Source organism: Schistocerca gregaria, chromosome 3, assembly GCF_023897955.1.
Source record: "Schistocerca gregaria isolate iqSchGreg1 chromosome 3, iqSchGreg1.2, whole genome shotgun sequence".
Lineage (NCBI taxonomy): Eukaryota > Metazoa > Arthropoda > Insecta > Orthoptera > Acrididae > Schistocerca > Schistocerca gregaria.
Window position 1 is genome coordinate 497,152,656 of NC_064922.1, and position 27,533 is coordinate 497,180,188.

General features: G+C 42.8%; 1 protein-coding gene across 2 annotated transcripts in view; it reads left to right on the forward strand.

Annotated features, from left to right (window-relative positions):
* Positions 1–27,533, forward strand: part of LOC126354064 (acylcarnitine hydrolase-like) — a 194,603-nt gene that overhangs the window by 115,184 nt on the left and 51,886 nt on the right. Inside the window, exon 1 of one of the 2 annotated variants that reach the window (XM_050003430.1) lies at positions 23,359–23,604. The exons of the other annotated variant lie outside the window; for it this stretch is intronic. Coding sequence (XP_049859387.1) covers positions 23,542–23,604 — 63 coding nt within the window. The 5' untranslated portion in view covers positions 23,359–23,541. Of the gene's footprint in view, positions 1–23,358; positions 23,605–27,533 lie in introns of those variants that run through there. 2 annotated transcript variants of the gene reach the window in all.

Below are 27,533 nucleotides of genomic sequence, written 5' to 3' on the forward strand. Positions count from 1 at the left end.
TAAGTAATGCAGCCGCGGTTGGAGTAAACAGCGCGAAAGACAGCTGTGAAATCATCCGAGCTTATGTAGTCGAAATGACGTAAAAATCCGGCTAAGCAAGCCGACGAGATGTGAGTAAGCGGGGCCCCGTCTTAGGTAACACGTTCCAGGAATGGAGCACAAGAAATTTGGAAATACGTGGTAAGATCCTATGGGACCGAACCTGATGGGGTCATCGGTCCCTAAGCTTACACACTACTTAATGTAATTTAAACTAACTTACACTAAGGACAACACACACACACCCATGTCCGAGGGAGGACTCGAAACTCCGACGGATAGAACCGCGCGAACCGTGACAAACCGCCTCATTCCAGGCGGCTACCCCGCGCGGCGGAGTAGGAGAGATTATTAACGATAGTTTCCTGCAGCACAAATAATTTTAATGAGACAGAATTCTAACATATAGCTGTGCATCAAATAAATAATTCTTAGGGTAGAATTAAGTATAATTCTTAGGGTAGAATTAACTAATCTGAGCTCTTACCAAAAACAAAGACAACTTAATTGCCTTTTAAAAAGTTAACTAAAAGATTTAAGAAGCCACCTACGAATATTTAAAAAAAATAATTTCAGCAATAAGATAATAACAGAAAAACGTTCATTTCTAGAAAACCATTAAAGCAGCCGCAAGGACACCCGCATGACATTCAAAGCTCATCAGTACACACATGTTTCCGCAGTGGTTCGGAGAGAAATGCGTCCTGAAACAGTCTAAAATTTATCTGAGACACTTAAATAGAACAGGCGCACTATATAATTTCTTAGATGGCATAGGTCTTAAGCATTAGCTTCAAAGAAACCAGAACAACAAAATCAAATTATAAATAGGTCAGTGAAACAGCAAAACAGTCATACATTCTGACATGAACAATTAATCATCCATGGTAACTAGTAATACAAGACATTTCACTGCGCCTCCAATTGAAAATGCATGGCCAAACATTTACTTTAAAAATTAGAAGAAATAATGGGACGTGGACAAGAAGAGGTAACACATATACTAATGTATACCGCCAACATTCAGAAAAAGTTTTCTTCTGGATCACCGCGCTTTGCACTTGCTAAAGCTTCACAAGTACCACACATATATACAAAAATTAACACATAAAGCAAATTATAAAGATATATCAGCCAACCAACCAGTTTAAAATGTCTACCAGATCTTGCAATCACACTGGCCTTCGAATAACACGGTGACATGGGCATCTATATCCCACAAACAGTGAACGCTGCCCCGACAGCTCTACATCTACATCTACATCTACATCCATACTCCGCAAGCCACCTGACGGTGTGTGGCGGAGGGTACCCTTAGTACCTCTATCGGTTCTCCCTTCTATTCCAGTCTCGTATTGTACGTGGAAAGAAGGATTGTCGGTATGCTTCTGTGTGGGCTCTAATCTCTCTGATTTTATCCTCATGGTCTCTTCGCGAGATATACGTAGGAGGGAGCAATATACTGCTTGACTCTTCGGTGAAGGTATGTTCTCGAAACTTTAACAAAAGCCCGTACCGAGCTACTGAGCGTCTCTCCTGCAGAGTCTTCCACTGGAGTTTACCTATCATCTCCGTAACGCTTTCGCAATTACTAAATGATCCCGTAACGAAGCGCGCTGCTCTCCGTTGGATCTTCTCTATCTCTTCTATCAACCCTACCTGGTGCGGATCCCTCACTGCTGAGCAGTATTCAAGCATTGGGCGAACAAGCGTACTGTAACCTACTTCCTTTGTTGTCGGATTGCATTTACTTAGGATTGTTCCAATGAATCTCAGTCTGGCATCTGCTTTACCGACGATCAACTTTATGTGATCATTCCATTTTAAATCACTCCTAATGCGTACTCCCAGATAATTTATGGAATTAACTGCTTCCAGTTGCTGACCTGCTATTTTGTAGCTAAATGATAAGGGACCTATCTTTCTATGTATTCGCATCACATTACACTTCTCTACATTGAGATTCAATTGCCATTCCGTGCACCATGCGTCAATTCGCTGCAGATCCTCCTGCATTTCAGTACAATTTTCCATTGTTGCAACCTCTCGATACACCACAGCATCATCTGCAAAAAGCCTCAGTGAACTTCAGATGTCATCCACCAGGTCATTTATGTATACTGTGAATAGCAACGGTCCTATGACACTCCCCTGCGGCACACCTGAAATCACTCTTACTTCGGAAGACTTCTCTCCATTGAGAATGACATGCTGTGTTCTGTTATCTAGGAACTCCTCAATCCAATCACACAATTGATCTGATAGTCCGTATGCTCTTACTTTGTTCATTAAACGACTGTGGGGAACTGTGTCAAACGCCTTGCGGAAGTCAAGAAACACGGCATCCACCTGTGAACCCGTGTCTAAGGCCCTCTGAGTCGCGTGGACGAATAGCGCGAGCTGGGTTTCACATGACCGTCTTTTTCGAAACCCATGCTGATTCCTACAGAGTAGATTTCTAGTCTCCAGAAAAGACATTATACTCGAACATAATACGTGTTCCAAAATTCTACAACTGATCGACGTTAGAGATATAGGTCTATAGTTCTGCACATCTGTTCGACGTCCCTTCTTGAAAACGGGGATGACCTGTGCCCTTTTCCAATCCTTTGGAACGCTTCGCTCTTCTAGAGACCTACGGTACACCGCTGCAAGAAGGGGGGCAAGTTCCTTCGCGTACTCTGTGTAAGATCGAACTGGTATCCCATCGGGACCAGCGGCCTTTCCTCTTTTGAGCGATTTTAATTGTTTCTCTATCCCTCTGTCGTCTACTTCGATATCTACCATTTTGTCAACTGTGCGACAATCTAGAGAAGGAAGCACAGTGCAGTCTTCCTCTGTGAAACAGCTTTGGAAGAAGACATTTAGTATTTCGGCCTTTAGTCTCTCATCCTCTGTTTCAGTACCATTTTGGTCACAGAGTGTCTGGACATTTTGTTTTGATCCACGTACCGCTTTGACATAGGACCAAAATTTCTTAGGATTTTCTGCCAAGTCAGTACATAGAACTTTACTTTCGAATTCATTGAAAGCCTCTCGCATAGCCCTCCTCACACTACATTTCGCTTCTCGTAATTTTTGTTTGTCTGCAAGCTCGCCGCCATTCTGATAAATGACAGCACAAGCCATGTCAGTATATATGATCCAGACTGTATTTGTCTATGTGTGTTTGTCTGTGATGACCTCACAAACATCCAGATCTATTTCAACCAAATTTCGGACACAAACAGTAGGCATCACTGATATTGGCACTGTGAGATTCATAACTTCCTAACTCCAGTTCAAGTGCAGATATGGCCAAAAACGTGTTGTTTCCTGGCTCTGGCGCATAGGTTGTCCTGCACAAAAGGATGTTGCATGAGAACAGTACAGCGCTGCCAACTCAACCAGCTTTGCAATCTATATGTCAGGGTCAAGAAAGGTTTTCTGTGCACTGACATGTAGACTGCTCTGCATTACAGGCATGTTGTGGTGGAGTAGTTTCAGCCTGTTTTATAAGCCTGCTTCACAATGTAGCCTGTATGTCAGGAGCAAATAAGTTATCTTTAAATCTCTGCTGTGTAAGCTGTCCTGTATGGTAGGTAGGCTGTGGAAGTAGTATTGAACTGCTTTACTGAACTGTATTTTAGGGGCTACATGTGTCGACGAGCATGACTGGGGACAGGTTGAGAAGGATAGAGTCGAGTATGGAAAGAGCAGGAAGAAGGAGGACGAAATGAGAGGAGAAAGGGGTGGAAGGGAAGACACATGAGGCTGGTGGAAGGTGCAGAGGGGTAGAAGCAAAGTGGAAATGGAAGAGGGGAGGTAGTGATGGAAAGAGAGAATGGAGACGCAGACTTCGTCAGAGGGATGGAGAGGAAGATATTGTCAGAGAGAAGGAGTGACAGAAAAAGACAAAGAGAGCAGGAGGAGGAGATGAAGGGACAGAGAGGGCGAAGAGGAGGAGCTATACAGATAGAGGTGGAGGATGAGGCAAATAGAGAGAGGGAGGAACAGATGGATACTGAGAAGAGGAGGAGGAGGAAGAGATTTATTCCAGATGTGTGTCGACTGCATATGTGGGTGAATCCATAGCGGAAAGGCCAGTATATACCATACAAAAGGCAACCTGTACGTATGGGTGTATGAATGGGATCTCCTCCAAAATTGGTAGCTCGAAATCAATCAGATTTAACACATGAGCAGAAAATTTTTTGAGTACCAGCCCTGTGGAGCATATAACATCCCATCTCCAGTAGGAACAGAGATTCTGGGCAAAATGTAGTGTCACATAGGGTGCCCCACACAACAGGTCTGCTTTATTGACATGTTTTATGGGGGCAACATGTATGTGTGGCTAAGTCTGGGGAAAGGCTGAGGTGGATATAGGAGGGAATGAACAGGAGAGATGGGGCAGGAGGTGAAAACCAGATAAGAGGGGCCAAAGAGGGAAGGGACAGATGGAGAGGGAGGAGGAGAGTGGCAGAATGAAGTGGATAGATACATGTGGGGGGGGGGAAGATGGACAGAGAGGGAGCAGGAGGAGATGGGTGCAGACTGGGTGTGGAGAAGACAGGCAGACAGAGGGGGAGCAGGCACGGAAATAGGGAGGTGGAGAATGAGATGTGCAGTGACAGGAGATAAAAGAGGTGCATGATCAATGGGAGGAGAACGAGACTGACAGAAAAAGGGTGAGGAGGATGGACAGAGGGGGGTGGTGGAGGAGATTTATAGAGAAGGGAAGGAGTAGATCGTTAAATAAGGGAAAGAGGTAATGGTCAGAGAAAGAGGGAAGAGAAGATTGACAGTGTAGTGGGGAGGTGAATTGGGAGTTGTTGGAGGCTTTAGGAACTGGAGAGGCATGGTGACACGTGGAAAATGAAGAGGGGGAGGAAGCGATGAACAGAGAGAAGAGGGAGGAGGAGATGGACAGGAGAGTAAAAGAGGAAGGGTAGAAGAAGTTGGAAAGATAAGTTGGGGAAGAAATGTAGTGGAAGAATTAGACAGAGAGAGACAGAGGAGGAGATGTCTGCAGTATGATGAGAGAGACAGAGACAGGGGGTTGGGGAGATGTGTGCATTATGAGCATTCAGACAGAGAGTGGTGGAGAAGGAGATGGACAGAGAGGGAAGTGGAGGAAACGGTGAAAGAGAGGGGGACCAGGAAATGTGGTGTTGTATGCTGCCAGAAAAAAAAATTAGGACAGCTGGAAGATGACACTGATGATACTGATGGTGGTTTTGGTGTTGTCCGCTAAGAGATAGCATAGTGGCATTGCTAACAGAGCGCCAACTGTGTCGAACCTTTCATTGGGAATGCTCACAGCTAGAAGGGTCAGTGTGACCCAAATTTGTGAAACAAGCAGACATCCACGCCACAGATCTGCACACACAACTCCTACAGCCACGTGAGTGAGTTTCAAAGGGGTCAAATTATGGCCTACCAAGTAGCAGAACAGTCCATTCGGAAAATTGCCACGTAAGTTGGACGTGGTGTTTCAGTTATACAGTGATGCTGGTATCAGTGATCACATGAACGTTCTGAACATTCTCACATCCATAGGAAAGATCCTAGACGTCCACTCAGCACAGACGCCTCCCAGGATCGTCGTATTGTAAGGGCAACAGTCGCCGATGGTAAAGCTATCGCAACACAGATAAGAGGGTGTGTTATTCCAGATGCGCCAACACGAACTGTTTCGAACAGTTATCAGTAGTAGAACTATGGGCATGCACACCTCTAGCCTGTCTTCCACTCCTCCCACAGCATCGATGTGCGGGGCTTGACTGGTACCGGCAGCGGATCGTTTGGAAGATGGAATTACGCGCCGTGTCTTCACCGATGACGGAAGATTCTTCCCACATGCAAGTGAGGGCCGTTTGCATGTACGACGTAGACCTGGTGAAGACTTTCTCATACAATGCATTCGACAAAGATATACTGGCCCCACCCCAGACCTTACAGTCTGGGGTGTGAGAAGCTACAACACTCCTTCAGCTTAGTTGTTTCTGGAGGGGGCGCTACGCAGAATTTTGTTAGCCCCATTCTTTTGCCATTCTGGCAACAGGAAGGTGGTGTGTTGTTCCAATGGGATAAGGCTCGCCCACATACTGCTGGTGAAACTCAACGTCCTTTGTAAAACGTGAAACAACTTCTCTGGCCAGCACAATCTCTGGACTTGTCTCCAATGGAGTATGTGTGGGATATGATGGGGCCAGGAATGACTCATGTCACTCCTCAACAAACAACTCTTACAGAATTGTGTGAGCAGGTTCAAATAGTATGGGCCTAACTTGTCGACCCATTTTGCATGGGCTATATGTGTGGATGGGCACAGCTAAGGGAAGTTTGATATGGCTAGAGGAGTGGATGGACAGAAAGGGGGAGGGGGAGAAGGAGGGGAGAGACATAGAGAGGGTGCAGGAGCTGATAGGTGAAGATGGAGGGAGGAGAACATGATTAGAGAGGAGGGGAGAAGAGACAAAGCAAAGAGGGGGAGGAGGCAGTGGACAGTGTGGGAGTAAGGTGGATTTAGGTCAGAGAGGGAGAGGAGGAGGGTAAGATGGTCAGAGGGAACAGAGAATCAAATATATCTGTGTGTGCAATACCTGTCACATACGTATATGTCATGTTTCTCTCAGTGTTCACTAGTATTAACAGTTGTGACATTTAGTCCATCAAGTTATCATTACACGTAAATATATTGCAGGTTAGCTGTTGTAGATGAGGCTGAAAGGTGGCAGCGTTGGAAATCGGATGAAAACCTTTGGTATTGATATAAACCGAATGAAGTGTTTCAAACTAGAACCTGCTAGACTCTAGAAGCAATGGAGCTCATAAATATGCATTGTACCTATGAATGTTGTTGTAGCATTCGCTACGTTTAGTTTTCACCATAAATCTTCAGGGTCATGAATAATAAACGTGTCTACAAATAACTCAGATAAGGTAGACGTTTTCTTCCAATGACTGCTAAAGGAGATGCCCTGGAGTTAGATGAGATATGGACAAAGGCGTTTTATTTTTGTAAGCTGTCTCCCGCCTCAACTCCGTCATGGAGGATGTTGTGGGTAGGTGGATTCGGACGGAACGGGGAACTGAGTTGAGCTCGACGTGAATCTGAGCCTGTATGTCATTTGCACTGTCTAACCTGGGAAGAAAAAACTCTGAGAGTTATATATTTAACTGGTGCTTTGCTGCACTGCTGAGCGTGGGCCGGAAATGTAGTCTAAAGGAACGTCACTTTCTTCACGTACTTCTGTAATATCTCGGTTTTAAAATCAGCGAAAAGAATTTTCTTTCAACGCTACAGAATGTACAAGCAAAGACAGTATACCCCTCTTCACAGTCTGTAGGAAGTGCAATCCATGGGTCCGCAGCTCGTTGTCGTGCGGTAGCGTTCTCGCTTCCCACGTCAGGGTTCCCGGGTTCGATTCCCGGCGGGGTCAGGGATTTTCTCTGCCTCGTAATCACTGGGTGTTGTGTGATGTCCTTAGGTTAGTTAGGTTTAAGTAGTTCTAAGTTCTAGGGGACTGATGACCATAGCTGTTAAGTCCAATAGTGCTCAAAGCCATTTGAACCATATTTTTGCAATCCATGGAAAAAATTAAGTACTATAATAGGTTCATTGACGATTTAGGACAGATCTTGTGTCCCATTAATGCTCTTTGGAAAAAGATAGCAAAATTCACATGGTCATCATAATGTGATTAATCGTTTTGCATCCTCAGGCAAGTACGTTTTCTGAAGACGGTAAATGCGTGCTTACTACCCTGCTTCTTAATGTCCAGATCGAGAAACTGTAAACTACTTTCAATTTCCTGCTCCATAGGCAACTGTATTTTGCTACGGCCATCGTTGACGTTTTTACCATTTCATCAAGATCTTCATCTGAAGTGTCAGCAAGCAACAAAGTGTGGCTTACATAACGTTCACAACAAACAAGCGAAAGACAACGAAATGAGATTTCTTATTGACTTTGCAGAATTATTTCACAACAGAAAAGTGATTATAACTTTTTAATACTTCTTTGACGGAACAGCTAGAGACTGCCGATTGCAGTTTTAGGAAATGAGGAAAAGCAAGCCATTAATAGAACAGGAATACAGTGATGTCAATAATTTTATTTACACAGTAATGCAGAGGACCTATCAGTTCACGATAAGCTCCAAACCTCGCAGAAGCGTCAACGTGACACTCTTGGAGCCCACAGCAGAGCATCAGGTTGTGGCCTGGTGCAGTGTTCGGTGTGAGACTGAACGGCCACTGACGGATGTGGATGATTTTAATGTAAGACGAGGATCCACAGTCCAAAGTGCTTTTGATCATTTATTTGATCTTTTACCCCCTGACATTCTGATTATATTGTTTCTTCTATCATTATGAGATGAACTGAGTCACGGTCAGTTTAATTCCCTTTAATGCTGTCTGTATGAATTCTACATTTGCCCATTTGCCCAGCCGCTAGTGTGTCACCTGGTCATTATAGCCACAGGAATTTGCCTTGGTGTGCTGGTGCAACCCCCTCCTCCCCACCCCCTTTACCTTTCCTGCTAATAGATGAACTAACTTGTCCTTACCCTTGCTATTCAAGTGAATGGCATAAGTACAGTACATACCCACTTTCCTATAACAACTACTACTGTAGAAGAGCACCAACAAAAGACATATGATCCATCTGGACCATCACATTCAGCTCCATGTTTACTTGCTTTACAGCAGAGGTAACCCAGGTGCGGTCCTGGGCCACAGAATCTCCACAAAACCTACCCTTGTATGCTCAGTAACTGCGTCCATTACGTCCAGATTACCCCTAGTACTGCATTTTTCGTTTTTAGCCAGTCTGTTCCGAGCTCCCCAACTAATAACACACGATCTTCATGGTTAAAATCCTTACACATTTTCCTACGTGTTCTGCTACCTGGCTAAGACTAGCATTTGGATTCAGGAAACTTCTGACCTGATATGCTGCACCTAGTTTTTCCTGTAGCCCCTGGTTTCATCCTCTCAAGAGCGCTACCTGTTAGCAAAAATCTTGTTTTCCTGTTCTGTTTTTCGCCCCACTTATCAGTAAATTTCTTAAGATTGTTCTGTTTCACACTACTTTTCTCTAAATCTGTATAATGCACTTGCATCTTTAATTCTGGCACCAACCAAAATCTATTACTCCACTGGATTCCAAATATGCTAACAAAATTTTCCCTTTCCTTTCCTTGCCGTCTTTTCTCAGTAGCCCTCCTCTTTTTCCCCCTTCAGCTATAGTAATTCAGTTTTCGTGATTTTAAACACTGGCGGAATGGTATAAGCCTTCACTTCCTATTCCTTGATTTTACAGTCTTTTTGAATTAATCTACAATTCCATGGAAAAGTCTCATCGATCACACACTTCTCTTCACCACTGCAGTCAATCCAATGAAACCACAACCTACAATTTCCGTGAAACACTCCGTGTTTAAGTAATCTACTACAACATCCACATGGTTGACGCATTCTAATAGTATATAATATAAAACAAAGGAAAACGAAATTTATGTTACTCTTTTTGAACGATTCTCGCACGCCTAAAATTACAACAATGGGCGTAATAAGAAAACTAAATTTTTTAATAATTTTACTGTATTTCACATGACACTACCATTTACACTGTAATGTAATTAAGTACATCCTTCCTCTAGCTGGTAGTGACTCAGACTCCTTATTCCTTTGTACTTTTCTCTGCTTAGCATAGGATTTCAGCCAACAAGTATTTTCTGCTACATCACTTCATTTAGGGCTAGTTAAAAATGTGAGCTGCTTGTTTAGCTCGTTATTTCCTAGGCAGATGTTCTTAGGCATAATAATTTCGCTGACACTGTTAATTCGAAATTTTAAATTCATGTTTTATGCCATATGTGTGTGTGTGTGTGTGTGTGTGTGTGCAAGTTCGCATGGAAAATACAGTGACCATTCTATGTTTTGTGTTGCTGGCATATTTTTGAAGGTAATTTCGACATTGAATTAACAATGTGATATTGACGAGAGTCATAGAACGATTTAGATGTGAAAATAATTAATTTGAGTGATCGTTAGACTTTAAGCCATATGTTGTTGTTGTGGCCTTCAGTCTAGAGAATGGTTTGATGCAGCTTACCATGCTACTCTATCCCGTGCAAGCTTCTTCATCTCCCGGTACCTACCGCAACCTACATGTTTCTAAATCTGTTTAGTGTATTCATTTCTTGGTCTCCCTCTACGATTTTTACCCTCCACGCTGCCCTCCAATACTAAATTGATGATCCCTTGATGCCCCGAACATGTCCTACCAACCGATCCCTTCTTCTAGTCAAGTTATGCCACAAATTTCTCTTCTCCACAATTCTATTCAGTACCACCTCATTAGTTATATGATCTACCCATCTAATCTTCAGGATTCTCCTGTAGCATAACGTTTCTAAAGCTTCTACTCTCTTCTTGTCTAAACTATTTATCGTCTATGTTTAACTTCCAAACATGGCTACACTCCACACAAATACTTTCAGAAACGAGTTCCTGACACTTAAATCTAAACCGAGCGAGGCGGTGCAGTGTTTAGACACTGGACTCGCATTCGGGAGGACGACGGTTCAAGGCCGCGTCCGGCCATCCTGATTTAGGTTTTCCGTGATTTCCCTAAATCACTCCAGGCAAATGCCGGGATGGTTCCTCTGAAAAGGCACGGCCGTCTTCCATCCCCATCCTTCCCTAATCCGATGAGACCGATGAACACGCTGTCTGGTCTCCTTCCCCAAAACCAACCAACTTAAATCTATACTTGATGTTAACAAATTTCTCTTCTTTAGAAACGCTTTCCTTGCCATTTCCAGTCTACAGTTTACATCATCTCTACTTCGACAATTATTAGTTATTTTGCTCCCCAAATAGCAAAACTCATCTACTACTTTAAGTGCCTCATTTCCTAATCTAATTCCCTCAGAACACCCGATTTAATTCGACTACATTCCATTATCCTCGTTTTGCTTTTGTTAATGTTCATCTTATATCCTCCTTTCAAGACAGTGTCCATTCCGTTCAGCTGCTCTCGCAGGTCCTTTGCTGTCTCTGACAGAATTACAATGTCATCGGCATGGATTTCACTACCTACTCCAAATTTTTCTTTTGTTTCCTTCACTACTTGCTCAATATACAGATTGAATAACATCGGGGAGAGGCTACAGCCCTGTCTCACTCCCTTCTTAACCACTGCTTCCCTTTTATGCCCCTCGACTCTTATAACTCCCATCTTGTTTCTGTTCAAAACGTAAATAGCCTTTCGCTGCCAGAATTTTGCCCCTGCCACCTTCAAAATTTGAAAGAGAGTATTCCAGTGAACATTGTCAAAAGCTTTCTCTAAGTCTACATATGCTAGAAAGTTAGGTTTGCCTTTCCTTAATCTGCCTTCTAAGATAAGTCGTAGGGTCAGTATTGCCTCACGGAATCCAGACTGATCTTCCTCGAGGTCAGCTTCTACTAGTTTTTCCATTCGTCTATAAAGAATTCGTGCTAGTATTTCGCAGCCGTGATTTATGAAACTGATAGTTCAGCAATTTTTACATATGTCAACACCTGCTTTCTTTGAGTTTGGAATTATTATATTCTTCTTGAAGTCTGACGCTGTTTCGCCTATTTGATACATCTTCTTCACCAGATGGTAGAATTTTGTCAGAGCTGGCTCTACCAAGGCTATCAGTAGTTCTAATGGAATGTTGTCTACTCCCGGGGTCTTCTTTTGACTTATGTCTTTCAGTGCTCTGTCAAACTCTTCAGGCAGTATCATATCTCCAATTTTATCTTCATCTACGTCCTCTTCCATTTCAATAATATTGTCCTCAAATACATCTCCCTTGTATGTACCCTATTTATACTCCTTCCACCTTTCTGTTTTCTCTTCTTTGCTTAGGGCTGGGTTTCCATCTGAGCTCTTGATATTCATGCAAGTGGTACTCTTTTCGCCAAAGGTCTCTTTAATTTTCCAGTAGCTAGTATATATCTTAGCGCTAGTGACATAAGTCTCTACATCCTTACATTTGTCCTCTAGCCATCCCTGCTTAGCCATTTTGCACTTCCTGTCGGTCTTATTTTTGAGACGTTTGTATTCCTTTTTGCCTGCTTCATTTACTGCATTTTTATATTTTCTCCTTTCATGAATTAAATTCAGTATTTCTTCTGTTACCCAATGATTTCTACTAGCCCTCGTCTTTTTACCTCGTTGATCCTCTGCTGCCTTCACTATTTCATCTCTCAGAGCTACCCATTCTTCTTCTACTGTATTTCTTTCCCTCCTTCATGTCAGTCGTTCCCTAATCCTCTCTCTGAAACTCTGTACAACCTCTGGTTCTTCCAGTTTATCCAGATCCCATCTCCTTAAATTCCCACATTTTCGCAGTTGCTTCAGTTTTAATCTACAGTTCATAATCAATAGCTTATAGTCAGAGGTCACATCTGCCCCTGGAAATATCTTACAATTTAAAACCTGGTTCCTAAATCTCTGGCTTACCATTATATAATCTATCTGAAACCCTCCAGTGTCTCCACGCGTCTTCCAAGTATGCAACCTTCTTTCATGATTCTTGAACTAATTTTTAGCTATAATTAAGTTATGCTCTGTGCAATATTCTACCAGGCGGCTTCCTCTTTCATGCCTTACCCCCATTCCATATTCGTCTACTACTTTCCTTCTCTCCCTTTTCCTACTGTCGAATTACAGTCCCTCGTGACTATTAAATTTTCGTCTCCCTTCACTATGTGAATAATGTGTTTTATCTAATCATACATTTCATTAATCTCTTCGTCATCTGCGCAGCTAGCTGGCATATAAACTTGTATTACTGTGGTGTCTATGTTTGCTACAATAATGCGTTCACTATGCTGTTTGTAGTAACTTACCCGCGCTCCTTTTTTTTTTTTACTCATTATTAAGGCTACTCGCTCATTACCCCTATTTGATTTTGAATTTATAACTCTGTATTTACCCAACCAGAAGTCTTGTTCCTCCTGCCAGCGATCTTCACTAATTCCCGCTACATCTAGCTTTAACCTATACATTTCTCTTTTTAAGTTTGCTGACCTACCTGCCCGATTAAAGTATCTGTCATTCCACACTCCGATCCGTAGAACGCCAGTTTTCTTTCTCCTGATAACACGTCCTCCTGAGTACTTCCCGCCCGGAGATCCGAATAGCAGACTATTTTACCTGCGGAATATTTTACCCAAAAAGACGCCATCATCATTTAACCATACAGTGAAGCTGCATGCCCTCAGGATAAATTATGGATGTAATTTACTCTTGCTTTCAGCCGTTCGCAGTACCAGCACAGCAAGGCTGTTTTGCTTAATGTTACAAGACCAAATCAGTCAATCATCCAGACTGTTGCCCCTGCAACTACTGAAAGGGCTACTGCTCCTCTTCAGGAACCGCACGTTTGTTTGGCCTCTCGGCAGATATCCCTCCGTTGTGGTTGCACGTACGGTACGGCTATCTGTATCGCTGAGGCAAGCAATCCTCCCCACCAACGACAAGGTCCATGGTTCATGGGGGGTATAGAAATCGCATATTTCACATTCACTAGCGCTGCTTAACCTGTGAGTTCATTGCACAAATATTGTGTGTGTGTGTGTGTGTGTGTGTGTGTGTGTGTTTCTTGCTGATGTATTTTAGACGTGGAAATACTGCAAGCTGCATCCTTTACGGAATTTTTTGGATAAATATTTTTGAAGATGACGCAAAAATTCATCATACAGATGTCTTTGAGCACAACCACGATGGCGGCTTCGATTCTACATTGCGGTTGGCTGTTTCATTTAAATGGACTGTAAAATACTGAGGTGAGATTGAAGGGGAGGTGAGAAAGGAGGACCTGGAAAAGGTGATGATGAGGGACAGGGACAGGGACAGGAAGAGGAAGACGGAGGGGAGAGCGTAAGGGATAGGGAGAGGGGAGAGAGAGAGGGATAGGGGAGGGACAGAGGTTATAAAGCGCAGCTGGGATAGTTCCAAAATCAGATGGGACCATCCAGCGAGACTTCCCGATCATATGAAACATGTATCTTTTTACATCACGTCATTGATCGTATTTGTGTACACCTACTTGACGCTGTGTGACATCTACGTTGCGGGACTATCATTTTCTCTTTATTCTGTTGGGTACATTATCAGAAATGCCCTAAACGCAGTAGATATACACTAGTGTTGTTAAAGAACGAGAGTAGGGCAGCTCATTAGGGCACATATGAGTTAACTTGTGAGTAATATGCTAACGAGCGGCATTGTGTTTTTAAGACTAATAGTCCCCAAACGAATTCAACTGTAAGTCCTCACCAGTTACCATCTGTGACACTGGATCTATGCTAAAAGGAACATCATTAGATTAGCGCTCGTTGAAAATAACTGTCCTTAGAAAATTGAGATTGATAATTGCAAATGACTACAGTTGTGTTACTATAAGATGCTGCAAATTGCGACACTTAGTAGAGTGTTCACATGGTGGATCACTCTCGAGTTACTTTAACATCGACTGGTGAAAGAAAATTAATTTCTCTTCCTTGAGTCATATTAAACACTACAACGAGTAATTTCATTCAATATGGCTTAAGGACATACGTTCAGTACAGTGCTGCACAAGAGAAGATCGTTTGATTTCTATTCAAGTTGTTGTAAATATGGCGCACATTAAAATCCTGCACTGAGAAGTACGCTCATATAAACAAAAGAGCGCGATTGCTTTAGCGGGAGAGCAAACTGATAAACATTATACGTCCGTTAATTGTTGTGCATTAACAGACATAAAACTTCCTTGGAGCGAGTATGAGTCATTGAAACGAATACTAAATCCATTTACAGTAATTTCTCATACAACATGAATTTTTTGAGTTATTAAATAAACATGAGGAGCATTTTCCACCACATATTTTAGTATTTGCGCAAACTAACTCGACATTCCGCTCGTCGGCTGGTGGGAGCACATTTACAATCGCTCCCAACAGCACCAAGCCGACTGTCAACTTAGTTTGCGTCTGTAGTAATGTGAGGTGTATGTCACAAAAATTAAAGTGGTATTTGAGAGATATGTCGGGTGCGATCTTTTTTCTGGCGATTTGCAGTGCCTCCTTGAGAATCTCCTAAACCAAACGTTCCTCCAGGGCGCCAGGTGTACCTGATGAACATCAACACAACATCCTTACGATATACGGAAACGCTCATATATGAGAGTATGGTGAAAAGTAATACCTCCCATTCTGTTATGTGGTAACTGTTATAGCTTTCTAAATAAAACGAACTTTATTGACAAGCTACATTTTTGTTCTTCATGTCTAGAAATTTATTTCTCAACATAGTCACCCTGCCGACGAACACATTTCTCCGAACGAGAAATCTGATACCGTCACCATAGAATTTGTCAATCTATTTATGGAGCTAGAGCCTCGCCTCTGCTTGCACTGCTTCATCGCTGTCAAAATCCTTTCAAGTTTTGTAAACATATGAAAATCGTATGGAGCGAAGTCGAGATTGTATTAAGGGTGATCGATGAGAATGACCCCTTGGAAGCGGATTGTTGCAGAAGTCGCAGCGCTTGTACGTGGTGTGGCATTGTCATGCTGAAGGTGTGGATGCTCCATGTGTGGACGAAGTCTTTGAATTTGTGCTTTCAGTTTTCTGAGGGGTCTGTTTCTCGCGACCGACATGGTCACGTTACATACAATCATGTTACACGCTACTGTTCGGAACCCTCTACCGGCAGGACGGTTGAAACTCGTATGGGGATGGTATCTGTTCCTTCGGACATGTCCGAAAGAACAGATAGCATCTCTATATAGTTAAGGCTAACTGGCCATTGACCTTCTTCTTCTGTGCTAGATGCACACGCATTGCCCGAACTCTTACGGGACTCGGTAAGGTTGTCTGCCACGAGTAATGAGTGTAATGGGCAGGGACACTACGAATGTAGTTTGTTGACATTGAGTTGGGAATGTGGGTCTCACGTTGAGCGTGTAAGGGATAAATCCGTGCAGTCGCACCATCTTCTGTGTCCTCGGTGACTCAGATGGATAGAGCGTCTGCCATGTAAGTAGGAGATCCCAGGTTCGAGTCCCGGTCGGGATACACATAATCAACTGTTCCCGTTGAGGTACATCAACGCCTTTTGCCAGCTTAAGGTAGTGATTTAATTATCATTTCATGGTTTAAACTCGCCTCGGCGAAGCGAAAACGTCAGCCGTGTAGGAGAACATGGGGTAAAGTGGCCACAGCGGAAAAAGTGACCATCGGATAATTTATGTTTCTACAGTGCTGCTGTCTGCCGAGAAGAGATCAGACTAGATCTAATCTACACCGTCATTGTTACCAGTGGTTTTTGGGGTGGGGGATGGGGGGGAGGAAGCTTGTTCCTTTACTTTTGGTAAAAAAAAATCTGGTTTTCAGTCTTCTGATGTAAGTAGTTTGTATTATTCTTGTTACCTCAGTTACTCGTAAGGTGACAGTTTTGTATAATATCTAAGGTAATGGTTCAAATGGCTCTAAGCACTATGGGACTTAACATCTGAGGTCGTCAGTCACCTAGACTTAGAACTACTTAAACCTACCTAACCGAAGGACATCACACACATCCATGCCCGAGGCAGGATTCGAACCTGCGGCCGTAGCAGCAGCGCGATTCCGGACTGAAGTGCCTAGAACCGCTCGGTAATACTTTTTAAAATATCAATATATAGACAACGTCTTTTGGCTTAGGAATGTAGTACCTTGTTGCTCTTATTTTGAGTTTGATAGTTCCATATGTGAGTCATTAATACCAACATGGCGTCAAATCGGGAAAACTGGCTTCTCTACTAGTTGGGAAAAATGGACGAGTTGTCCAATTTTTCCAACAGTACATTTTTGATCTGTTTACTCCAGAAAAAGACAGATACTTCCATATATCACGCATAAGATAACACTATCATCCATCATTCTATTCCTTTGTGATGACTTAGAATTAAGTAGCTAACGTTACGTAAGCCCATCTCTCGTCTGTTATATATAGCCTAATACCAAAATCCGCTTCAAAACGCTCTGTTGCAGCCACTTGGTATTATTATAGATGCTAGGACATCAAGATGCCTAGAAAATCTGAAAATATGTCCAGAAATCAGAGCTACAAACGTGGGACCCTGAAGCGATGGAAAATGTGACTGACGCGGTAAAGGGTGATACAGTGATTTATTCTACTGCAGCTACGGTTGCCAGATGTAATTGACAGAATTACGGAACATTATCTGGCTCAAGGACTTGCTCAGCTGAAGGTGAACACAACAAAACACTTAAAAACATTAAAATTTTTAATGATTATTGAGAGTTAAACGTTTCAACATTTTTTTTAACGTTTAACTTTTTGTAAAGGTCTTTACATGTTGCAAACTTCAAACTACAACGAATGTGTAATTCTGCTTTTACTATATCGACACTCAGTTTGTTTCTCACGGCAGACCATGAATGATTGTTCCTTTTGATGTCTTTATGCTAGGCGTTTCTTTTCCCTTTAAAAACCTTTGCAAGAAAACGAGTTCATGTACGTAGAAGCTTGGCTTTGTATTTGTGCCAAAGTTTTTTTTTTTTCTTTTAATATACGGATCTCTTCGTATAAACTGTCTAAATTAGGGATATGAATGGAATTGTAAAAATACCAAACCCCTCATACATCACTGCCGAACACTGAACAGGGGGCTGAAATGCCGAGCTGTTCGGGAAAAAACCGAACACCTTGGCGTCCCAGAATGCAGCAAAGCAACTTCATACTCCACGTAATAGACTGAAAAGAAAAGTGCTAGGATAAAGTAAGAATACAGTAGGTGGTAATAACATTATGGGATGCTTACGAAGTGTATTGAATATGGGATAAGGCCAAAAACCCTTGATTTCGTTTTAGAAACGGAAATCGATCTTATGGATTTACAGTGAACGATGTATGGAGATTAACGATCCAATTGGTAGCGTGGAAGAAAACTTTACATCTTTTTAACAAACAGTCGCAGATGGCAGGCAAATATAGCACCCCAATTGGGAACCTTACCTCAGTGAGCAGAGGACATGCTTTCAACAAAGTCAACATTCTTAAAACATTACAAGAAAAGCAATTTCATCCTAATTATCATATTTATAACGTGGATGAAATAGTTGACAGTTCAGGGCAAGAACAGCAAAGTGTTTACACTTAATGCAAGACTACAGCCGGCCGGAGTGGCAGAGCGGTTCTAGGCTCTACAGTCTGGAACCGCGCGACCTCTGCGGTCGCAGGTTCGAATCCTGCCTCGGTCATGAATGTGTGTAATGTCCTTAGGTTAGTTCGGTTTAAGTAGTTCTAAGTACTAGGGGACTGATGACCTTTGAAGTTAAGTCCCATAGCGCTCAGAGCCATTTGAACCATTTTGCAAGACGACAAGCCGGCATCGTTACTCCATTTGATGGATGGTTGCTGTCCACTTTCGTAGTATGTATGTCACCTCTGGCCACTTTACCCGGTTCGATTGGAAAAAGTGGACTCCATGTAAGGCTTCAGAAAAATGCATCTACACTCAGGCCCAAAAATTAAGGATAATTGCAGAATGTGGTGTCACACAACGTGGCACGACACAAAACTGGCGCTAATAGCAATGGAACATAGGGAACACACACGACACAGATCTGTAAATCCACGGTATTGGTGATAAGTTGAGAAAACCGCCCCGAAACACATGTACTACGAAAAGCCACTGTTTCATGCGCATGTACCCCGATATCTGTATGGGATATGATCACCATGAACTCGTACGCACACCGCACAACGGGTTGGCATACTCTGGATCAGGTAGTCGAGCAGCTGCTGGGGTATAGCCTGCCCTTTATGCAGCAGTGCCTGTCGGATATGATGAAGTGTCATAGGGGTTTGAAGACGTGCAGCGATACGTCGACCGAGAGCGCATCAGACGTGATCGATGGGGTTTAGATCTGGAGAACAGGCAGGCCACTCCATTCACCTGATATCTTCTAACATACTCCTCCACGATGGCAGCTCGGTGAGGCCATACGTTATCATCGATCAGGAGGAAGGCGGACATGCTGGTGCAAAATGACGTCCCGATACACCTGACCTGTTAAAGTTCCTCAGCCAAAGACATGCAGGGGTGTAAGTGTACCAATCATAATCCCACCCCACACGATCAAACCACGACCTCCATACAGGTCCCTTTCCATTTTTATTTAGCGGTAAGGATGATGTCTACCTTCCCTGAAGTATGGACCTTGCCGTTTGTGGGGTGGCATGTCTGCCCCAGTGATACAGGTAGCCATACTGCAGGTGCAATCACAAAGGAGGGGTACCTGTGGAGGTAAAATAAAAGGTGGTTTTCAGTAGTTGCAGTGGCAACAGTGTGGGTGATTGACTGCAAAGGCCTTGTAACATCAACCAAAGCGGGGTTGCTCTGCTGGTACAAAGAAGGACAGAAGGCAAGGGGAACCTACAGCCGTAATTTTTCCCGAGAGCATGCAGCTCTACTTAATGGTTAAATGATAATTGAATCGTCTTTGGTGAAAAATATAAAGTAGGTAAAATAGTGCCCCATTCGGCTCTACGGGCTCTACGGGCGGGAAGATGTCATCGGGATGAACAGAACTTGTGTTCTACGGATCGGAGGGTGGAATGTTAGATCCCTTAATACCGCAGGTAGGTTAGAAAATTTACAAAGGGAAATCGATAGGTGGTAGTTAGATACAGTGGGAATTAGTGACGTTCGGTGGCAGGAGAAATAGGACTTCTGATCAGATGAATAATGGTTTATAAACACAGAATTAAATAGCGGTAAAGCAGGAGCAGGTCTAATAATGAATAAGGAAACAGAAATTTGTGTAGGCTATTATGAACAGTATAATGAACCCACTATAGTAGCCAAGATATGCACGAAGTCAACAACCACTACATAAGTACAAATGTATATGACAACTAGCTCCGCAGATGATGAAGATTTTGAAGAAATATATAATGAGATAACAGAAATTATTCAGATCGTTAAGGGAGACGAAAATTTAATTGTGATTTTGGACTGAAATTCGATAGTAGGAAAAGGAAGAGAATAATAATCGTAAGTGAATATCGAATAAAAGAGGAAGCCGCCTGGTAGAATTTTGCCCAGAGCGTAATTTAATCATGACTAACACCTGATTTAAAAATCATGAAAGAATGAGACCTGTAAACAACGGAAGGCTTCAGACTGATTATATATTGGTAAAACAGAGATTTCGGAACCAGATTTGAAATCGGATGAGGTTTGCATGGGCAGAAATGGACTCTGACCAGAGTTTATTGGTCATGAATTGGGAAATTAATCAATAGAAGACAAATGGGTACCTTTAAGAGATTTCATAGTGAAGACAGCAGAGGATCAAACAAGTAAAAAGACAAGGCATAGTAGAAATCACTGGATGCCACAGGAGATACTAAATGTAACTGGTGAAAGGACACAGACTAAAGAGAATACAAACGTCAAAAAAATTGGATTGATACGAAGTGCAAAATTGCTAGGCAGGAATGGCTAGAGGACAAATTTAAAGGGCTTAAAATTGTATTTCACCACGGGAAATGTAGATCCTGCTTCCTGGAAAATTAAAGAGGCCTTTGGAGAAGAGAGAAGCAGTTGTATGAATATCAAAAGCTCAGATGGAAAACCAGTCCTAAGCGAATAAGGGAAAGCTGCAAGGTGGAAGGAGTATACAGAGGGTCAAAACAAGGGAAATAGAGGCAATACTATAGAATCGGAAGAGGACGTAAAGAAGATGAGATAAAAGATATGATACTACGAGAAGAATGTGGCAGAGTACTGAACGACTTAAATCGAAAAAAGGCCCTACAGTAGGAAACATTCCGTCAGAACTACTAATAGCCCTGGAGAGCCAGTCATGACAAAAATCTTCTATCTGGTGTGCAAGTTGTATGAGAGAGGCGAAACATCCTCGGACTTCAAAAGAGAATGTAATAATTCCAATTTCACAGAAAGCAGCTGCTAACAATTGGGAATATTACCGAACTATCAGTTTAATAAGTCACGTTATAAAAAATATCAGCACGAATTCTTTACAGAAGAATGAAAACTCTGGTAGAACCGACTTTGGGAAGATTATTATGGATTTGGGAGAAATGAAAGAGGAACAAGTGAGTCAATACTAACTCTACCACTTATACTAGAATATAGGTTAAGGAAAGCCAAACCCACGTTTATAGATTTTATAGACTTAGAGAAAGCTTTTGACAATGCTGACTGGAATACTCTCTTTGAAATTCTGAAGGTAGCGGGAGGATAATACAGGGAGTGACAGGATATTTATAACTTGTACAGAAATCAGACAGCAGTTATAATCGTCGAGGGACACGAAAGAGAAGGATTGATTGAGAAGGGAGTGAGAGAGGGTTGTACCCTGTCCTGATGCTATTCAACCTGTACATTAAGAAAGCAGTAAAGGAAACAAAAAAAAAATTTGGAATAGGAACTAAAGGTTCAGATCCTAGAAATAAAAACTTCTAGGTTTGCCGATGACGTGGTAATTCTGGCAGAGGCATGTAAATGACTTGAAAGTGCAGATGAAGGGAATGGACAGTGTCTTGAAAGGATATAAGGTGAACTTCAACAAAAACAAAAGAAGGAAATGGAATGCAGCCCAATGAAATCAGATGATGCTAAGGGAATCAGATTAACAAATAAGACACTTAAAATAGTTGATGAGTTTTGTTATCTGGGCAGCAGAATAACTTACGACGGCCGAAGCAGAGAGTCGAGAAAATGTAGAATGGCAATGAGAAGAAGAGTGTCTCTACAGAAACGAAATTTGTTAACATCGAATAGAGATTTAAGAGTCAGGAAGTATTTTCTGAAAGTATTTGTAAGGAGTGTAGCTACATATTGAAGCGAAACATGGATGATAAACGGTTTGGGCAAGATGAAAATAGAAGGTTTTGAAATGTGGAAGAATGCTGAAGATCAGGTGGGTAGATCATGTAAGACATCAAGGGAGTGGTAGTGTGGGGGGGGGGGGGGGTAAAACTGTAGAAGGCCACCAAGAGATGAATACATCAAGCAGATGAAGAGGCTTGCACAGGACAGAGGACAGAGTAGCATGAAGACCGTAACAACAACACAAGGATGATGTGAAAGAAATTGAATACCGTAGACCGAAAAATGTTACACTTTATCGACAAACAACAACAAAACAGCACAGTCGTTATCTTTTACATCTACACTTATAGCTTGAAATATTGTATTTTCACAGCAGCACAACTCGTCACATAAAATGCTGATTTGAGTAACGAAAGAGGCCAAGAGCCATTTATATGTCAATGTATAATATTTAACTACGCACTGTAATTATGTATTTTGACGATTTACAATGAGAAATGAATCCAACGCCACTGGCGCTAAGAGACTGTTGACTAATTCAGCGCGCAAGTAAAAACATCGATATTAAAGACAGACTCTGAAGACATTTGAATATTACAAAAAACAAGCGAGCATCCCATCGTCCACTGCTTGACGATATCACTCTCTTTTTATCTCATTTATAATACGGATGCACCATTACATAGACGTCATTATTAGACTTGTAATTTGTTAAACCCAAAAGATAAATACTGTCATTTTGTTGCATGTTGGCCTAGCATGGGTGAAAAACGCAGAGTGGTTAATGAATTGACATTTTTACGTGATTTATAAACTTCTCAGACCACTCAAGCTCTGTCATTGTTATTGAGTCCAAGTTTGTACTTATAGTGTCAATTACTGTAAATTTGTGTTTGCTTAATCACTTACTTTCTATGTGCCAAGTTTTTTACAGAGCCAACCGTGTCCGACATGTCACTGTGCGGACAGAACAGTCGAGGCCGACGTTAACATACTACTTATATTCTCCCCCTTTGTAATATTCTTCAAACTCAGTTGCAAACTGGCCCTTAGGTACATTTTTAGTTCGAGTGATGTCCGGGAATTTCTTAGCAAACTTCACTTCTCCAACCGCACATGGCTCGCACAAGGCTCACTGATCCACAATGCTACGCTGCACTTTCTGAACGGGAAAGCGAGCCACAATAGTATATGTAGCTTCCTCTTCTCAATCTGATGCTTAATAATAATAATATTTCCTTACATCAGACGTTTCCGAAATATAAAACTGTTTAGCATACAAAAATGCGTCTCATTTCAACTGTTGGTCATATGTTGCAATAAGAATAATCTTTATTTCTGTACCGTAATTACTTTGATACGGTGGAGGACTTTGAGGCGCCCTTCTATCTCATCAAGACATCTTTAACAGATTTTATCTATAAAGCGCGGAACAATCAGTTGATTAACACAGCTAGTCACAGTGCTGCTTCATTAAAACCAGTCGAGGGTACTTAACAACTTCCACTGATCTCCATGCAGCACTCGGCTTGACGTGATCTCAGTTGTTTCGTCGCTGTCAGCTAGTAGTGTACGCCAGAATTCTATCGCTCTTTTGACGGGAACGGAGACAACATGGAGCTCCGCGGCACCAGCCTTGTAACCCTCCTACTTCTTCAGCTCGTTGCCCATGCCAAGGTAAGACCATCAGATAAGAAGGTCAAAGAAAAACTACGAAAACGTTTTAATACTGCAGTATAATTTTATATTTTTTTCAAAGTACAGCGTGATGTCAATGTAAGTCGCCGTCATCGTTGTCTCTCTATTACAATGTAAACATAATTCACACTCTGGCTACATAAATCTTCCAGATGCTGCTGTTTTTTTTTAAAGGCCTACCGTTGCTTCTTCTGTCTGTTGGTTTATGTGATTGTACTTGTTTGAGCATCTTTAATTATACTTTCCTTGTACAAGCATTTATTACTTCCTCCTAATCTCTGTGAGTTTGACATTTGTGCCAAATACACTCCTGGAAATGGAAAAAAGAACACATTGACACCGGTGTGTCAGACCCACCATACTTGCTCCGGACACTGCGAGAGGGCTGTACAAGCAATGATCACACGCACGGCACAGCGGACACACCAGGAACCGCGGTGTTGGCCGTCGAATGGCGCTAGCTGCGCAGCATTTGTGCACCGCCGCCGTCAGTGTCAGCCAGTTTGCCGTGGCATACGGAGCTCCATCGCAGTCTTTAACACTGGTAGCATGCCGCGACATCGTGGACGTGAACCGTACGTGCAGTTGACGGACTTTGAGCGAGGGCGTATAGTGGGCATGCGGGAGGCCGGGTGGACGTACCGCCGAACTGCTCAACACGTGGGGCGTGAGGTCTCCACAGTACATCGATGTTGTCGCCAGTGGTCGGTGGAAGGTGCACGTGCCCGTCGACCTGGGACCGGACCGCAGCGACGCACGGATGCACGCCAAGACCGTAGGATCCTACGCAGTGCCGTAGGGGACCGCACCGCCACATCCCAGCAAATTAGGGACACTGTTGCTCCTGGGGTATCGGCGAGGACCATTCGCAACTGTCTCCATGAAGCTGGGCTACGGTCCCGCACACCGTTACGCCGTCTTCCGCTCACGCCCCAACATCGTGCAGCCCGCCTCCAGTGGTGTCGCGACAGGCTTGAATGGAGGGACGAATGGAGACGTGTCGTCTTCAGCGATGAGAGTCGCTTCTGCCTTGGTGCCAATGATGGTCGTATGCGTGTTTGGCGCCGTGCAGGTGAGCGCCACAATCAGGACTGCATACGACCGAGGCACACAGGGCCAACACCCGGCATCATGGTGTGGGGAGCGATCTCCTACACTGGCCGTACACCTCTGGTGATCGTCGAGGGGACACTGAATAGTGCATGGTACATCCAAACCGTCATCGAACCCATCGTTCTACCATTCCTAGACCGGCAAGGGAACTTGCTGTTTCAACAGGACAATGCACGTCCGCATGTATCCCGTGCCACCCAACGTGCTCTAGAAGGTGTAAGTCAACTACCCTGGCCAGCAAGATCTCGGGATCTGTCCCCCATTGAGCATGTTTGGGACTGGATGAAGTGTCGTCTCACGCGGTCTGCACGTCCAGCACGAACGCTGGTCCAACTGAGGCGCCAGGTGGAAATGGCATGGCAAGCCGTTCCACAGGACTACATCCAGCATCTCTACGATCGTCTCCATGGGAGAATAGCAGTCTGCATTGCTGCGAAAGGTGGATATACATTGTACTAGTGCCGACATTGTGCATGCTCTGTTGCCTGTGTCTATGTGCCTGTGGTTCTGTCAGTGTGATCATGTGATGTATCTGACCCCAGGAATGTGTCAATAAAGTTTCCCCTTCCCGGGACAATGAATTCACGGTGTTCTTATTTCAATTTCCAGGAGTGTACTTACATATCTCAGTGTACGATTCGTCTCGAATCTGGTACCTTAATGTAACTTCTCTGCCTCTCCTCAGAATTTTCATGTTTGAAATTTGAATTCATCTTGTGTCTTGTCCCATTAATAACCAATGGTCACTACCGTACTGCAGAATTTTAACTTTCATCCAGCGTTCTTTGTTTTTCTGATATTCTTTTTATTGTTCAGTGAATGTACTGATATTCGGTAAATATATCTTGTTCTCCTCCAGGTATTAACAGCTGGATGACTTTCTACAGGCTGATTAAAAAAGTAAGCGTTATTGTATGATAAAAATTCTTTATTAATAGACAGCGCTCATTGAATATCGTCTATTTCGGTTTGATAATGGCACTGGGCAATGGCCGGAATTTTGAAGATAGGCCTGTTGTCATGTTTCAAAATAGTTCAAATGGCTCTAAGCGCTATGGGACTTAACATCTGAGGTCATCAGTCCCCTAGACTTAGAACTACTTAAACCTAACTATCCTAAGGACATCACACACATCCATGCCCGAAACAGGATTCGAACCTGCGACCGTAGCAGCAGCGCGGTTCCGGACTGAAGCGCCTAGAACCGCTCGGCTACAGAGGCCGGCGTGTCATGTTTCAGAAAGTCCTTTCCAGGCAGTAGTATTTACTCCTAATGTTCTACATTTACATCGGCAGCTTCATGACTATTCTGCAGCTCGCACTTGAGTACCTTGTAAAGGATTCTTCGTAAGACCGTCAGACTATTTCTCTACCGTTCCACTCTGATTTCCCTAATTTTATTACGATGATCGACGCTCCCTATGGAGAAAGGCAGCAATAAAATATTTTCACATTCAGAGGAGAAAGTTGGTGACTGAAATTTCGTCAAATGATCTTCCTGCAACAAAAAACGCCTTCGTTTTAATAACTGCCATTGCAGTTTACTTTACAGCGTCTCCCCTGTTTGGCGATAATACAAAACGAGCTGCACTTCTTTGATCTTTCTCTATGTCTCCCGATAAACCTATCCGCCAAGGTCCCATACACTACAACAATACTCTACCAGAGACCTAAGAAGCTTAGTGTAGGCTTGTTACATCTTCTACAGCGTTTTGCCAATACAACGTATTCTTTGGTTTGCCTTACCCACAACACTATCTATGTAATCGTTCCGGCTTACGTAGTTCGTAATTGTGATTCCTAGGTATTTAGTCGGATTGACAGCCTTAAATTTGTGTGAATTATCGTGTAACGGAAACATACCGTTTCTTTTTGTACTTGTATGGACGACTTCACACTTCTGCTTAGTGAGAGATAATTGCCACTTTTCACACCATACAGATATCCTAAGTCAATCTGCAATTGATTTTCACCTTCTGATGACTTAACTAGACCGTAAATGAGAAGGATTATCTCCAAGCAGTTTAAGCGGACTGCTCAGATTATCTCCTAAATCGTTTGCGTAAATTTACCATTTTTTTGTCTTTCTTCGTCTTGTCAAAAAACAGTCAACTCAGTTATAAAACTTCCTGGCAGATTAAAACTGTCTGCCTGACCCAGACTGGAACTCAAGACCTTTGACTTTTGCGGGCAAGTGCTCTACCAACTTTTTTGTGCAATAATATTCATTGAACAAACTAACAGTACACATGTATATACGAGGGTCAGTCAAAAAGTAATGCATCCTATTTTTTTTCTACGTTTATTTGTCAGGAAATTTAAATGCAATTACATAGGTTGAAAACCACAACATTGAGGATCATTTTGTCATTTTTCAATGTAATCTCCGCCCATCTCTACAGTTTTGGTCCATCTTTGAACAAGGGCATGTATCCCAGCACGGTAAAACTCACAGCTCTGCTTCCTAAGCCATTGACGCACGGATGTTTTGACGGCCTCCTCATCTTCAAAATGAATCCCACGATGAGCTTCTTTTAGTGGCCCGAACAGATGGAAGTCTGATGGTCCCAGGTCAGGACTGTATGGGGGATGAGGCAAAACTTCCCATCCAATTTTGACAATCTCGTCAGAGGTGTGACGACTGGTGTGTGGTCTTGCATTGTCATGCAAAAGAAGAACATCTGCCATTGATTTTGTTGGGCGAACTCGCTGAAGACGTGCTTTAAGTTTTTTGAGGGTTGTGACGTATTGAACAGAATTTATTGTGCATCCCTGCTCCAAAAAATCAACCAGAA